The sequence below is a fragment of the Panthera onca genome, chromosome B2, assembly GCF_046562875.1.
Source record: "Panthera onca isolate mPanOnc1 chromosome B2, mPanOnc1 haplotype 2, whole genome shotgun sequence".
Lineage (NCBI taxonomy): Eukaryota > Metazoa > Chordata > Mammalia > Carnivora > Felidae > Panthera > Panthera onca.
Window position 1 is genome coordinate 102,239,574 of NC_138343.1, and position 17,614 is coordinate 102,257,187.

The 17,614-nt window shown below is 39.7% G+C and overlaps 1 protein-coding gene across 1 annotated transcript in view; it reads right to left on the reverse strand.

Moving 5' to 3' along the window:
• The window catches only part of HDAC2 (histone deacetylase 2), a 30,096-nt gene extending 17,092 nt beyond the window's left edge, over positions 1-13,004 (reverse strand). The window contains exons 1-3 of the mRNA XM_060616442.3: positions 12,702-13,004; positions 2,763-2,875; positions 1,460-1,577 (exon numbers count right to left, since the gene is read on the reverse strand). Of these exons, the coding sequence (XP_060472425.1) occupies positions 1,460-1,577; positions 2,763-2,875; positions 12,702-12,753 (283 nt within the window). The 5' untranslated portion in view covers positions 12,754-13,004. The remainder of the gene's footprint in view (positions 1-1,459; positions 1,578-2,762; positions 2,876-12,701) is intronic.
• Between the last annotated feature and the right edge of the window lie 4,610 nt (positions 13,005-17,614).

The window sequence follows — 17,614 nt, forward strand, 5'->3', positions numbered from 1 at the left end:
ATTAAAGCATTATATGTGAAACACCACCATCAAATCTTACCAGGATTATTTGTAGAACATCTCTACTCTATTACCAAAAAATCAGTAGCAATCAAAATATAAAACGTATTTGATTTAATTAAAACACAGACTTAAATTTAGGCATTTCTCCTCAAATATTCAATTAATCAAGATTCTACAAAATTGAAGCAACTTTAATTCCTTTATAATTTACTCTCTCTACAATTCCTTACATGCACAGACTATCCATAACTTTGAACTATATTTTAGCGAGTACTAAAAAGATAAAGCAGCAGGTTGCCTACCCCATCTCAAAGGAGAAGAATTAACTAAGTTCATAACAGCCAGGGTGTAGAAGAAAGGAGTAAATAAAGCACGAGAAAACAACACCTACAGATATGTGACACACTGCAATATATTTAGTTCCTTAGTACAGACAGGATAAAAGGGACATATATGTATATAACCCATTCTCAAGTCTCTCCCCACCTCTCAAATTACAACTTCTTCAAAAGCAAGGGTAATTGTTTTACATAGCTTTGTATATATATCCTTAATCTAACACTACAATGAATAAATTTTAGTTTCTTACTGCTCAGATATAATCATAATCATAATATAATTCAGTACTATGTATTAATAAATCAATCCTGTTAATTCATCTGTCCCATCTACTCATGACTTTTAATCTTAAGCCTAAATCTCCATCAAAAAAACATGTATAAATAGTATGTTCTATTTACATTACAGCATTTTACTGAATAAATAATCGATAGTAGAAATGTATACAAAGTTCTATAAATGTATGAGATGCCTAACAACTACACTTAATTTAGCATTATTGAAATTGTTCATTAAAAAAACATCATCACTAAAATTGATTAATAAAAACACTGATAAGAATGAACTCCAGTTAACAAGGTTTAAAAAACTCTGGCAATCATTCTAGGATGACACTTTGCATTACACTTTCAAGCCAACCGATCACTAATAAAATACTTTTTATCTATAAAATGCTTTATAGAAGAAAATCAAAAGTGTCACTAACAATGGGAAGGAACAGATTATATATTACAATCCAGATTAACTAAAGCACACAAAGAAAATGAGATATATATACCAGGCTAAGACCAATCAAAGTATAATTACTTTTTTTAAACAGCAAGGGAACAAAGTCTTCCCACTAATACCCATTCTCCCAAAGTTAACCAAAACAAAGAGTAGAGGAACACCAAATAGCTCTTTGGCAGTTTGGCAAATCAATAGGCTTCAAGTAGAGTTTGCTTTTGTTTTTTACAAAGTAGCTTTAATATTTTTACATTGACTTCTCAAACCAATAATTAAAATAATATTTAGATCAGGCAGAATACCTAGATTTGGATAATTCTAATTATAAGCTTCTAAAAATACTCATTTACACTTATCAATACTAGCATATATTTTTAGCACAGAAACGTACATCTCTGCATCTGCTTACTATACTCAGACATATTATCGGGTCTTATTGAACGTAGAAATTTGATGTACTCATCACTGTGGTATTTTGTCATTTCCTCAGCAGTGGCTTTATGGGGCCTCTGTGAAGAAAACCAAATGTCAGAATTGTGGAATTACAACTGGTTATATCAGAATTATCAAACACAAAATATACAATTTCCCCTAACCGTCCTCTAAAAGAAATTAGGCTGGCCAGAACAAAATAAATTTCAAAGCTAATCCAAATTTATAAATGTGTGTTTTTAGGAAACCGTATCAATTCTGAAGCTAATTTCTACTCCTTTAAAAGCATTAGACAGGTCTGGCCCCAACTATAAATTAATCACTCCTTTTATTTTAGTGGAAATGGCTCAACACTTACCGAATCCATGTTCAGAAACACTTTCTTTCATTTTCCGTCACAAACCTTCTATCATAAACCTGCTCTGCATACAGTGAGAATGAGACTCAATCTCAATTTTAAGTCTTTGTTCAGAATCTCTCTTCCTTTCCTCTGCCTATCTTAATTATCCTTGTGCCCAAGAGCTCAATTTTATTTATGACACACTTCTCCCAGAAGCCCAGAAGGCTTCCAGATAGTCTTATCCAATCCTCTCCTCTAATGTTTATATTTCAAAGAAAATAACTCGTGTATATACATACATATATATATATACACATACGTACATACATACATATACACGTATATACACACACACACACATATATATATATATATACACACATACATACACACACCCCCAACACTGTTAACTGCTTCAAGTCTTTCTTTTCTCCCCAGATAGGCAAGAATTGTGTCTTACATTTGTTTATATATACTCCCATCAGTGCAAAAACATTTAAAGCAGTTGTATCTTAAATGTTATTTATATTCTGCACGTCCACTAACACACTGTTCCATATGCCAATTTTCTAGAATTTTCTACATAATTCTTCCGTAATAGTCCCAGGTCAACTCTTCAGCAGCACAGCCAGGTCAACCACTACAGTAACAAAAATATTTAGTATGCTAAACTGAGTTGTTCTCCAGAATGTGAAAAGGTGGGATATGGGAAACTTTTTAAAAGTAGTGGAGGAGCAGGGAAAAGAGAGGCTACAGTTCCCACACTCCCAGTTTTCTCTGAAGAATAAAACAAAAAGGAGTTTCTGTTTTCTTCCAGACTTTTTCATCTGCTAAATGCCCTCCAAAGGGAGTAATAAAGTTTCAGGGCAGTAGATTAAAAAAATAAAATCACTGCTGAATATTTACCAAAAGGTATACTCACATATATTTCCATTTTTCTATATAAGCCATAATTTAGCAGCAAGTTGTGGGTCATGCGGATTCTATGAGGTTTCATGGGATGACCCTGTCCATAATAATAATTCCCAATATCACCTAAAATAGAAAAACAACATCAACTGAATAATACAAACAAGAGAATCTTCACAATCTAAATTGTAGGTTTATCAGTAGCAGGCATTTATCACCCAAATAAGATTTAAAACCTTAAATGATGATTTTGGATTTTTCAACTTTCAAATTATATTAGAAAACCAAGATACTATGTACACGTTTACATGTGATAACTCCATTAGTATATGTTATGCTTATTTATAGATTAAGGCAAGGAAGCTTTCTGATTTTCAGCTTACCAAAATGTCTTATTTAGGATTAGTTCAAATAAAATACTCTGTAATGACTTAAAAAAGTGGTTTTTGTTACTTAAATTGATAATTACTTTTCATATTCACTGGCAAGTTCAGATGCCTAATGTAAATTCGCGGAGTTTCACTGTTATTATTTAAAGATTTTACAGCAATTACTTCCTGAATATTTACTGGCATTCCAGAAATCCTTTAGAGTTAGAATTATGTGGGTTAAAACATTCCACATACATCCTTATCACAGTTTATAAGAGAAATTTTTGGTAAATGAAATTTAGATCGTAAATAAAATTTTGCTCTGATGAGACACACATACTCATGACATTTTTTAAGGTAGAAAGGGTATTCTGTCTCATTCTTAATGATTAAAAGTTGTAACTGCCAGCCTACCTTTCCATGACATCTTATATACCAACGTTTTAAAACTTATACATAAGGTCTATTTTAAAATGAGCAGGTAACACCAAAACCAGATTTTCATCTATCAAATTTCAATAAAATCAATACTTTTAGGTAAAGACCTAGTGGTTTTATAATAAAAATATTAAGGAAACCTCTAAAAATATACTATTTTTTTAATGTAACAAGCACTTTCTGCAACAGACTGTATTAAATTAGAAATTATTTTAGTATCAATTCTAGTCTTTAAATAAATAATTCCGAAATTTTGTTAGGACAGTCAAGCTGACTTTAATGGCTTGAAGTTAATCACTTCAACATGAGTTTATGTAAAAGCTAGGGATAAAGAATACCATTTCCCTCTTTATCTTCAGGATCAAAAAAATCTTCCAAAATCCTAATATACACATTTGGTTAAAATTTTTTTTTAATGTTTATTATTTTTGATAGAGAGACACACACACAGAGCAAGCAGGGGAGGGGCAGAGAGAGAGAGAGAGACACAGAATTGGAAGTAGGCTCCAGGTTCTGAGGACAGAGCCCAATGGGGGGCTCGATACCACAAATGAGGAGATCATGACCTGAGCTGAAGACGGCCGCTTAACTGACTGAGTCACCCAGGTGCCCCCACCTTTTTTGGTTTAATGTAAACTGAGAACTCAAAAACTTGCATTTCTCTCTTCCATGTACTTGGTAATACTCCAGGACAAACATTCCTGTTTTATAATGGGCCTATTTTCATAACATAGCTATTTCTAAATACTACTACTGTTTTATTTTGTTGGTATTGTAACACTAATTTACTTAACTCATTTTCAATACAAACTCTCTTCCGAAAACAACATATACACAGTCATTTAAAGGGAAAGCCACCTTTCTTAAACCAAGAGCCAACAACAAAGCTAAGACAATACAGACAAGTAGCTAAGGAAGACTATGGGGATATGTAACATTCCTCTGCGTATATATATCACAATTCAGAGGCCATGTATGAAATAAACTACCTTTACAAGGATATACTATGAAGCTCAGTTCTACATGGTTGGCACCACACATACTTCCTTGAAAGCAACCTGGTCTCAAGAAATTGAGGTATGGAAAGCCCGCTAGAATCACAAAGCACCACGTACCCAAATTAATGCAAGGGGGGTTACTTCTAAGTTATCACTACCAAGAGACCATGAGAATAAGAATAAAGAAACTCGTCTTCAGAGAACTTCCAAACACTTGGTTAGATTTACTAAGATGAGATGTCTCTAACATCTATTATATTTTAAGACCAAATAACTCTAGTTATAGACATACTGAGAGTCCAATGGAAAGCCACTAATAATCTAATAATAGGAAAGATGCCAATAACCTACAGAAGGGTGACTACAGTAGCAATTTCTCAGCAAGCATGTTTGAAAAAAAAAAATGATAGCAGCAATGAACATTTATTTTTTTCAACCTTTTTTATTTATTTTTGGGACAGAGAGAGACAGAGCATGAACGGGGGAGGGGCAGAGAGAGAGGGAGACACAGAATCGGAAACAGGCTCCAGGCTCCGAGCCATCAGCCCAGAGCCTGACGCGGGGCTCGAACTCACGGACCGCGAGATCGTGACCTGGCTGAAGTCGGACGCTTAACCGACTGCGCCACCCAGGCGCCCCAGCAATGAACATTTATTGAGTGCTTACTAGGAGGTACAATTCTAAGCACTTCACATTATTATCTGTTAATCTTGTCAATTAACCCTATGATGTAGCTATTTATTATTACTATTGTTCCTATAGTGAAGTAATGTGAGATGCAGCTGAGTCCGGTAATATTGCCAAGCTAGAAGAGCTAGAGTCAAATGTGGGCAGAACAACGCAGACCATCTTTAAGCAGTAGCTAGTAGGAGAGCAACGACATTTACAGTCAGTAGAAATGGTAAGGGAAAGCCTGGCTAGGAAAGGATATAATATGGTAAAGGTTTAGGGTCTTCACTAATTTCAAGAAAATGAATATAAGAAACTACCTATCTAATCCATCACTTTTTTACCAATATAGGGTCCTCCAATTTTGTATGAATATACATAGCTTTCAACAAGTTTTCTCTGCTACTATTTAGGCGCCCCAGACCCATCAAAAATATGTGCCCCCTACCTAAATGACACATGTCCACAAGGGCAACCAAGCCAAAGATAAGTATTAACTGGTTTACCAAGAATTCCCCCAAAATGTAAGGGGTTAATAAAAGAACCATCTCCCAATTCTTTCTGGTTTAATCCCATATCTCAAAATTCTCTCAAGGCTGCTTTGTAGCCATCCACTTTTCAATAAACATAAAATGTCTTTTCTTAGTTTTAAGAACCTACAAATTCCACTCATCTAAGTGGTGAAGTAATGCAACTTGGACATTTTATTTTAACGTTTATTTATTTTTGGGACAGAGAGAGACAGAGCATGAACGGGGGAGGGGCAGAGAGAGAGGGAGACACAGAATCGGAAGCAGGCTCCAGGCTCTGAGCCATCAGCCCAGAGCCCGACGCGGGGCTCGAACTCACAAACCGTGAGATCGTGACCTGAGCTGAAGTCGGATGCTTAACCGACCGAGCCACCCAGGTGCCCCGCAATTTGGACGTTTTAAATGTTATCTTGATTTTCATCAAAATACATAAAAATGCTTTACCAATGAAGCAAACATCAGAAAAATTAGCTCAAGGTGGTTCCCTGAACACAATAAATTTTAATCGTCAACATGAAGAAATCCTCACAAAGAATTCATTTTATCTGCAAAATTTTAGCAACTGTTCACTCTTCAAAAGAAGCTATCAGAACAAAATGGCTACTAAGATCTACACTCTCACCTAAAGTACTTGAGACTAGATGTATTTAAGATTTTTTTTCAGGTTTTATAAATGTAGTTGTTACATCTGTTGTATATTATGTGATATCCTGGGATCTACACAGCAGCCTATAATCAAACATTAATACTTTTGCAGCAAAAAAATGTGTGAAGATTCACAATATGCAGAATGATTATAAATATTAATTTTTTCATCTTCCACATACTGCTTAGTCCACTATCTTTAACACACTGGCCACTGGCTTCCATAAACTGCTCTCTTGGACTTTACTCCTACCCCATAACCACTCCTCCACCAACCTTTAAGTATCAGGAGCTTCTCAAGTTCATTCATTCATTTAACAAAATCAAGAGACTACCATGTGCCAGGCACTTTTCTAGGTGCTTGGACAAGTCAGTGAACAAGAGGACTGCTCTAAAAACCTTCTTCTCTTAGGAATGAGTCACCTAATCTGTTCCATCTAGATAGAAACTTAGGAACCATCCTTTATTCTGTATCACCATTAACCAGTTCCAGCTCCATTTCCAATCCACCAACAAGTTTTTTTTACTCTCAAAACCTCTCTTAAATGTGTCCATTTCTGTCAGCCACAACCATGATATTTTATGTGGACCAACATACATTCAATTCTTGCTTTCAGTCTTCCATTCATCACTCTTTACCATCCTTTTTCCACTTAAAGAGTTCTATTTAGGGGCGCCTGGGTGGCTCAGTCGGTTAAGCGTCCGACTTCGGCTCAGGTCATGATCTCACGGTCCATGGGTTCGAGCCCCGCGTCGGGCTCTGGGCTGACAGCTCAGAACCTGGAGCCTGTTTCAGATTCTGTATCTCCTTCTCTCTGTGACCCTCCCCCGTTCATGCTCTGTCTCTCTCTGTCTCAAAAATAAAATAAACGTTAAAAAAAAAAAAAATTAAAAAAAAAAAAAGTTCTATTTAAAAACCTTCAGTGGTTTTCTATTCCCTGAACAAAGTTAAAATCTCTTAGTACATGTCTTGCGTGGTCTGGCCCTTTACTACCTTGCCTTGGCATCCCATCGTTCCCCTACATCTTCCCTTTTGTTTAGTGTGCCAAATCCTAACTTACTTGGCCTTTGTAGTTTGCAATGTACTACATAGGAAAACTTTTTTCCTTAATTTTTTTTTTTTAATGTTTATTTTTTAAAGAGTGGGACAGAGCATGAACAGGGAAGGGCAGAAAGAGAGGGAGACACAGAATCTGAAGCAGGCTCCAGAGCTCAGCACAGAGCCCGACGGGGGGCTCAATACCACAAACCAAGAGATCATGACCTGAGCTGAAGTCAGATGCTTAAGCCACTAAGCCACCCATGTGTCCTCATAGGAAAACTCTTTTAAAACTGGCCCATTCTCTTCCTTCAGGCCTTCCTTGTCTGAACAGCCTGCAAAGGTCCACACTTAGGTATACAGCTTTTATTTCCTTCTTAGAACTTAAATAATCTTTTGTCTACCTGGCACACAAATATTAAACCCATTTGATATTTCTATGGGCTTTCATAAACAAGTATAAGCCAACTGCTATGGAAATAGAGAGGAACAGGACTTATTAACCAGTACAAATATCCTTATTAAACTTTTAAATCTGATCTCATTCATATTTCAATGCTATTATCATTCTCTAAGAGATTACCAATTCCAACTATCTCCTTAAATACTTATCAACCGAAGCATTTACAAGTTTTTGTTAAGAAAAATAATTACTAATACTTTCTGTTTTGTAAGAGGAAGCCCCCGGCCCACCCTTTTTTTGTAGGAGCCTAAGGAGGTCCACTGTTGTGTCACCAAAGGAAAAAAGAAAAATCTTTTAGGTACCAGGTTTTGACCTCTTCTTGGACATTAAAACCAGTCAATGTGGTAAAGGATAAGAAGTGGACTGGGTCAAACAGGGATACGAATCTATGTTCAAATGTAATATAGACAAAATGCCACTCATTTTACCTGTCTATAACTCAGAATGGTTTTAAGAAGCAAAGAAAATGTTATATGAAAGTGCTCTATCCATAAAAATAAGGTACTGATCATTTATTCATCAATAATTTAAAAAACCTTTAACTTTTATTTACATGATGGAGGCATAGACATAAGCAAAACAGACAAGACTCTGTCCTCACAAAGCTTGTATTCAGTGAGGTGGACAAAATTCAGGTGATATAAACAGCATGAGAGTGTAATAGGGAAAAAATCAGTAATGAGGATTAAGGTAATAGGGAAAAGTCTCATAAGGTGAAATTTTAAAGAAATGAGTAGTAAAGAATAGCTGGGGGAAGAGGACCCAAGTATAAGAAAAACTGTTTTATTTAAGTATTACACAGTACTAGGTCTAAATAGTGATGTGCAATTAGGACTACTGGTATTTATGAACTGCTGCTGTAATTCATTCAGTACTCTGATTTGCTGATAACCTGTTTTAGAAAAAATAATTACCTATTTTACGGATAATATTTATACTACAGCAAAGAACCCATGCCGTTTTATTAAAGGCTATCTATCTAACAAAAGGCTTTGGCACCACTGTTACAAATAAAAATCTAAAAAAATCTGTGAATAGTTGGCTGCCAAACAGAATTCTTATGAGTATCCTGGGAGGTGCAATCTTGATAACTTTTATATTCTATCTTTGTATAGTGGTGCATGCTTTTCATTGAACCACTTGTCTCCAAAAATTCTGATGCACACTATCAAGAGGAAAAAACAGAGCACAGAGCACTATACAGACAATTATGTAAATGACATATATATACAACCCTATTATATCACATACATTGTAAAATAGGCACTAAATGTGATTGGCCTAAAGCTTGATTCAAAACAAAGCACATTTAACATTTCTAGATAAAGTGTTATAAATGCATTGTGGGGCACCTGGTTGGCTCAGTGGTTAGGTGTCTGACTCTTGATTTGGCTCAGGTCATGATCCGGCCCACATCTGGCTCTGTAGCAGGGACCCTGCTTGGGATTCTCCCTCTCCCTCTCTCTCTGCCCCACCACTGCTTGCGTGGGCTCTCTCTCACAAGATAAATAAGTAAACTTAAAAAAATAAAATAAATGTGAGTATCACAGACAAGGCTGTTAACACAGCTTGGTTTGCTAATTACATTTAAGTACAGAAATCACATCATTTTAAAGTCAGAAGGGATCTCAGCAACTAGTTATGTCACTTTACATAGTATTGATAATCTTGTAGTACATACAAGAATACCAAGATTTAGAAGGGAGTTTTTGGAAACTTTGGAGGCATGGGTCAACAATTGCTGCAGTTTCCTCAAAGGTTTAAGGATACCTCATCCATCAATGCCTGAAGGTTCACCTGGAACCAGCGTTCCAGCCATCTAAAGGGTATAATACTGAACACTATAAAGCATACAGAGAAAAATACATGTCTTCAAGAAGTCTCTTTCATTTGCTAGATATTCTCTCTGTGTTGCAAAGAGTGTGCCTAATGGTCCCACTAAGCCTAAACATAGGATTCCTATGGTTTAGAATTCGCTTCACTCCTGTCTTCTACTCTCTTTACCAACACATTAAAAGCAGCTAATTTAGGGGCGCCTGGGTGGCGCAGTCGGTTAAGCGTCCGACTTCAGCCAGGTCACGATCTCGCGGTCCGTGAGTTCGAGCCCCGCGTCAGGCTCTGGGCTGATGGCTCGGAGCCTGGAGCCTGTTTCCGATTCTGTGTCTCCCTCTCTCTCTGCCCCTCCCCCGTTCATGCTCTGTCTCTCTCTGTCCCAAAAATAAATAAAAAACGTTGAAAAAAAAAAAAAATTTAAAAGCAGCTAATTTAGGCGAGCAGATTTTTCGTTTCAATCCAATCCATGTTGTATACCTCCAAGTCTCCCCATTCTTTGGTGCAGAAGCTACTTTACCTTTCTCTTTCCTCACAATTAGAAAAAGAAAAATTACCACTACCTTTATAAGCTGACAAAATAGGATTTGGGGGATAATGAAAATGTAAGCTTTTTGAATTAATTGTTCAAAGCTTAGTATATATGCTATCACGTACTAATAATTAGCATAATGATACCCAGCCAACTTAATAGTTTCTCCAAAACATTTTATTAGCTCCCCCCACCCCCGACAAAAATCCAAAGAAAATTCCAAATGAAAGCAACCAAAAATTCCATTCTAAAAATGAGGCAAGAGCCTTAGATTTCCAAAAACTCAGTTACACAACTGGTGTTGGTCATCAGGTAAAGCAGTTGAATGGTATACAGTAAATAAGTGATACTCATGAGACTTGATTATTTCCACTCTACCTATCAAGCCCCGCATCCTGCCCTTGGCATCCCATTCCCTCAGCAAAGGATCATCACAAATGGACCCAGAAACAAACAGCTGTTCTGAAAACTGCTCCTTAAGTGTACTTCCTGCTTCTACAATTCAAGTCTGATGACAAGAAGTTATAAGCAGCTTCATTAGAGCCTATCACTGTCAATAGCAACTAAGCTGCAGGAAGAGCCTTAGCACTAGTTTCCCCCGCTTTTTAAACCTTAGAAACAATATCATTTTAAAAATTAATTTGCACATATGGTTATTTACTTTCTAATTTGATCAGGGAATGGAGAGCAAGGGCTCTGCCAGTGACTCAAAATATGCATAAATTTTTAAAGACTGATCATTAAGAAATATAGTTCATATTAAAATTAAAATGTACTCCTATCTCTATCCCTCCAGGATGGCATAATTTCAATTTGTATTACACATATATGCAATGCTCTCAAAAAATGTTTTATACCACAGCTGTTAACTACTTAGTACTAGCCATCAAACATCAAACGATTTAGATTTCTTCTGTATGATCTGAAGTTTTCCCCCAAAGACACATTTTATATGGTCATTTTATATGATCAGGCATTAAAAGATTCATCTTTGCTAAATGAAGTAATATGGTATGGCCATTTTCAAATTAAAATCAGCTTCATTCTGAACCAGATCTCTAAGGTCTGGTTCCACCTAAGATTTTGTAATACAAACAATACACCACTTGTAGGAAACAACTTTCAAGATTTGTACTGCTTGAGACACATCAAATAGCAGGTCACGGAGCCTGGCTTCTTTGTTAACTTTTCAAAATCCTTCTGTGGAGAATAATCCAGGAGAAACTATTTGCCGTTAATGTCTTTGTGTAACGTCTCTGCTCAAATTTCAAATGGGAGAACCCCTAAAATTTAAGCTATCTGATTTTCATATTTTACTGTGCCGCAAGCTCAAGCTTACCTGATTATTCAGCACTTTCCGCACGACTCCTCAAAGTTTTCCTACACCCAAACTCCCACCACCTAGTAACAGCTTTCACAAGCAAGATGCCAATGCTCTCCTAAACCTCCAAAGCAGGGTGTATTTCCTGATCGAACAAAGAGCAACAAAGAAGTGGGTGGTAACCGCCTCTCACAGAGGCAAGCCAGGACCCATCGAGTCTGATCCACGAACACAAGCAGTAACAGTTCCACGTCTCCCTAGCACCGTCATATTTCCCGCGAAGACTAACTACCTCAAACTCGAAAAACCCCGATTTTTTTCGAGGAAGTGAAGCCTTTTCGTTTGAATCCTGAGAAAGTGGCGCTGAAAGCACCGGGCGAACAAAGGAGAGGGATGGAGCCCCGGCGAAACGGAGGAGTGAGTGTGCCCCAAGGCGTCCATGGGCCCCCACCCTCAGTAACTACTCGCCAGCCGCGACCCGGTCGAGGGGTCCGGGGTGAAGCTGGAGGCGGAGAAAGGAGCAGACACTGCGGCCAGCCAGAGCCGAAGAGGAAGGGAGGGGCGGGGCGGGAGCGAGCCGCGATGGGGGGGGGGGTGGGGGGGGAGGGACGGGGACTGGGGGCGGGGCTCTCGCGGCCGCGGGGCTTTGTGTGAAGTCTGGGCCGGGGTAGATATTTTGACCCGGGGGGGGAGGGGTCGGGGGCCGGAGCAGGGTCCCCCAACACCTCCGTTCCCGCGAGTGGCGGGCAGGAGAGGCGAGAGGCCGGACCATCCCCTTGGCCACCTCCACCGAGGCAGGGTAGGCCGGCGCCGTCCTACAGGCGGCCGCCTTCAGGGCGGCGGACCTTACAGCCGGAGGGAGAGCTGCAAGAGGGAAAAGGGGGGCGTCCACCTGGCACCCGCCGCAGAGCCGGCGGGGGCCGCTCGCCGCGGAGGGGCTCCCCCTGACGGCGTCGGGTCGGGAATGGGTTAAGATGCGGCCAGACGTCGGTCCCTCCTCCTTCCCACCCCTCAGCACCGGCGCCCACTCGCTTCGGCGGCCGCGGAGTCCGGCTCGGCTCCCGGCCTGGCTCCCCAGCCCTGCCCGCCCACCCTGCCGCCGTCCCGGCCTCTCACCATCGTAGTAGTAGCAGACTTTCTTCTTGCCGCCTCCCTGACTGTACGCCATGGGCTCCCGGGCCACCGCCGCCTCCGGGCTCCGGCTCCTCCTCCTGCTGCTGCTGCTGCCGCCGCGGCTCCGCGGGGAAAGAAAAGGGCTGGGGCGAAGGTGGGGGTGGCAGTCCCGCGGGGAAGGGCCAGCCGAAGGGAGGAGAGGAGGGGGTGCCGGGAGGACTCGGTACCGCCCGGCCGAGGGGCCGAGAGCGCGGAGCGGGGGGTGGCAGCGGCGCCAACTCGCGACACTGGGGAGGGGGAGGGGGCAGCCAAACCACCTCCGGAGGCCGAGGGGAGGTGGGGCGCGTCCACTGTGGCCTTCACGGGGGGGAAAGAGGGGTCCGACTAAAAAAGAAACCTTGTCAGCCTTGAGATAAGAGGCCTGGTAATGATGAATAACTTGTGGAGAGCGGCGCCAAATGCAGTCGTGAAACGACAAAAATAGTCAGGCTATCACTCCACAAGTAGCTAAAGGGAGTGTGGCGCCGGGTGAGCGCTCCCCCCCTCACAATCTTCGCACAGTGGTTGCGCCTATTCGGAGTCTGCGCAGTCGCGCCTCCCCAACCATAGCCTTGGCCGCCTAGACCCCCTCCGCGTCGTCCCACGCCGCTCCCCTCCCCCACTGTCGCGAAGCTCCCGCCCGAGCGGACCACGTGCCGGGAACCGGGCGGGGAGAGACCACTCTTGCACCCCTTCCGGCCTCTTCGAACACGCCGGGCTGCAGCCCATGGTCCCTGGGCCGGGTCGCCTCAGGTTTCTCGTTTGTTCATTTATTCTTTATTTTTTGTTGATAATTGCTCCGAGGTTGCGACCTGTTAAGGGGACCTAATACAGACAATAAGTAGTACAGTACTGCCTGGTTTTGAATGAGTATTTATAGAATGCATTTACATCAGGGCGTAAAGCACAGTGCTAAGCATTTGCACTTATAATATTTTCATTGATACCTATTTATAAAAGCTACCTGTTAGGCCATTTAAGACTCCCCCAAACGCTGAGATGTAAGTATTATTCCTATTTCTTCTTTAGTAAGGTACTTGGTCGTCTCCACTGTTGATGATCCAGGGTTTGAATTCATTCAGTCTCCCCCCCCCCCCCCCCCCCAAATCCACATATCCATACTGCTGCTGCTGTTTGGACACTAGAAGATTGGAGCAGAATGCTAAAACACTTTCAAAACTCATGGAAGCGATAAATACCTGTGTCTGATCAATAGGTCAACAAACATTTGTCAAGCACCTATTGTAAGCCAACTACATTGCATTGTAAGGGGTGGGGGCTTCTGACAGTCTACAGTGTAGCACTCTTATTCCAACTATATCTTGTACAATTTTCTCCCAAATACCCGAATACACGAATACACACTCTTCCATAGCCTCACCAAAAAAAAAAAAAAAAAAAAAAAAAAAGGCCTTATTGAAGCAGGAGCCATTTGGAGCCACTACCAAAAATATCTTCTTGATTTTGCTATTGACTTCAAAATCCTCAAGGTATTTATACTTAAAAAAGCAAGTTTCCTGGATCTCACCCCAAGAAGTTTAAGAAAAGTGCAGAGTAACCCCTTTTCCCAAGTCTGTATTTTTAACAACCATACCAGGTAACTGATGCAGTTGGTACAAGAACCACAGTGTGAGAAACAATGGCTTAAGGTTAATTACGAGGTATTGACTTTAAAGTTTTACTCTATCTAAAGTCCAAAATCAACTTGGTAGATTCTGAGCAAAAACTAATATTCTTCTCAGATTCAGCATAGTGAAGTCTGAAATGAGACTTTATTTACTTCAGGAAAATTTCCCTGACTCTACCTACCTCCTTGACCCCAAGTCTTTCTTTGTAGTTCTTGGGACTAGTACTGCTCTAGCTTAACACCACGTTAAGTAAGATAGCTCACAACTTCTTTTAACTTCTGATTAGAATAGAGGTTAGCCAGAGGAAGGACTATGTCTGTCTTGCATGCAATTTTATCTCTGTGCCTATGACATGGGGCAAGTCACTTAAACTTTTTTTGGTCTGAATTGCCTTATCTGTAAAATGAGGCAGGATCACTTAAAGAATAGTTCCTCATATGAATACTGAGTGGCTCAAATAAGAAAGTTAATATGGAGTAGTTTTTAAACAGTGAGAACTTTGTAAATATAAGGGATTATTATGATTGTTATTACAATACTGGTAATAATAATCATTGTTTGCATCCACAGCATTTAGCTTTGTATGTGTGAGATGAGCCTGGGCATATATCTTAACTGTTGAGGAACTTGTTATGTTATTTATTATTTAATAATTTTAAACTAATTGAAGCAAATTATTTTACCCTTAGAAACTAGCATTGGAGAAGGATATCTTACCCAGTGACAAGAGCTGACCAAGTGAATTATGTGCCTCAACGTCATAATGAACTGTAGATTATCAAACATTCTATCAGAATTGACAAACTCTAATTTCATTTACTGTATTCAAACTCATCTCTCACAAACCTTTTTACCATCAGAGAAAAGAAAGTCTTTTGGGTACCTGGGTGGCTCAGTTGGTTGGGCATCCATCTTTGGCTCGGGTCATGAACTTGCGGTCTGTGAGTTCAAGCCCCATGTCCAGCTGTGTGCTAACAGCTCAGAGGCTGGAGCCTGCTTTGGATTCTCTGTCTCCCTCTCTCTCTCTCTCTGCTCCTCCGCCTCTCACGCTCTGTCTCTGTCTCTTTTTCTCAAAAATAAATAAAAAGTTTTAGACAATATATAGGAGAAGGAAACAAGTTGAGAACAAGGTTAATTCATAGAATGTGTAATTGAGGATTGTCTTTATTCTTTTTTTTTTTTTTTACATTATTTTTTAAATGTTCATTTATTTGCAGGGGGAGGGGCAGGGAGAGAGGGGGAGAGAGGATCCAAAGTAGGCTCCTCACTGACAGCAGGGAGCCCAATGTGGGGTTGAATTCAGAACCACGAGATCCTGACCTGAGCCAAAGCTGGACACTCAACCAACTGAGCCACCCAAGGGCCTGGAGGATTGTCTTTATTCTTAAACTATTTTTCTTTGGTTTCTACTTCGTCTCCATGGACATATCTTTATAATCTTGAAGATGTTTAGTACTTTGAGATTATTCAATGAAAGGATCTGTTAAACGTAATTGGATTATTTTGACTGTTTAGAACTGATTGACTAGAAACTATTTAGATTATTTAGAAACCGATTGTTTAAAAAAAAACCAGAAAACAATTGTCTCAGTTTATGCTAAAAATGAAACCCTGCTACCAACTGCAGCAGATAGTTTAATTTTTAGTTACTATAAAAGAATTGTTCATATAAGCTTGTTTCTACTCTAAGGGAAATTTAGATTTCTTGGTGTTAAATTCTATGTAGCAATTCCATAAGGTAGTACAGAAGGTAGAGAAGTAGAATTACTAACATGAGGGTGCTGTCACAAACTAAACCAGCCTCAAGCTGAATTTTGATTTCCCTAGAAACATGGTCCTATTTTTACCCAGTACTATAAGCTATCACTCATTAATCTGAACAGTAGCACCAAATAATGAAACATTATTGTGCTATTTGAGCTGTGCATTTGTGTAATAAAATTTTAAATTTCCCATTTTTATTAAAAATAGATTTTTGAATCATAGCTTATCTACTAAATTATTCTGTTGCATTACACTTTCCATGTCACCCCTCTTAGCTTCTTAGCCGATGGATGCTTTGCTTCTGTCCCTTAAAACATAGTATTACTTTCATCCAGCCCATCTACTTACACACATTTTCTAGAAAAATTCTATACCTATGCTTTATCTGGGAAAATGTATTTGCTAGTGTCTCCCAATCACCCAACACTCGTATCTTAATTGTTCATCTTTCCTCTCAAATTTTTTAAACTTTCCTTCAAATCTGATAATTATTTCTCTCTACTTAGCACAGAACTGTACGAATGGAGGTAGAGTATGTGTGTTGGGACCACTGAGTGAAAAGCCCAATAATGAGGATCATGGAGCAAAATGGTGGGACCTGGGTCCTTGAAGACCTCATTTATATCTGTACCAGACCTGGACTGTCCACCTCCTGACTTCTGGTTACATGCAGGGAAAAAAGGCATATCAAAACAAATATTTGGGTAAACCACTGTAGTCAGGACTTTGTTAAATGCAGTTGGATACAATCCTACTTCATGTAAAATACGCATTAGGAGTTAGTGGCTTTTGGTGATTTCCAGTTAGAAATTACAGATTTCTGTGGAGAGACAACTTTCCTTGGGTTTTGAACATCTTGAGAGTGGATGCCCTTTCTTCCAAATGCCCTTTCCAAAATGCCCTTTTTTCCAAACAATCCATTCAAAGATGTTTGTATAACGAACAGCTTTGGAAGATAAGAGAAAGTGACTCCCTCTGGGGCAAAGGCAGGACACGCGTACTACCCATTATAAAAGATTCAGGTTCTCTAAGTTCAGGGTTCATCTCCTATAACGCAACACGCTACAAGTGTAAGTGTCATCTGGTCCTCTTCCTCATGACCTGTAGGAATTGGGGCTTGGCCACAGCACAAAACATAATACTTATACTCTGGTCACTGCTATTGCTTTGAATAATAAATTACCTTTGCCTTTGGCACAGGAGTCTTGTGTCTATGAAACTGTGGTTGTCTAGCTTGTTAGCTTGCAAATAGTGTAAAATCTCAGACCCTTCACATTTCTTGACAGTTTTTAGTGATGAGATTGGGGGGCTGATAAAGACATGGCTTACTAAAAAGGAAGGATGAGAGCCTTGTCAACCAGCAGAATTTGAGGGAAGTCCATGGAAATTGGTAGCAAACATTTGGCCAGATTGTACAGTCAACTGGGAATTAAATGGCCCTCCACTGTATTGCCTGTTAATGAAGAGGAACTGGGGGGCTTGCAG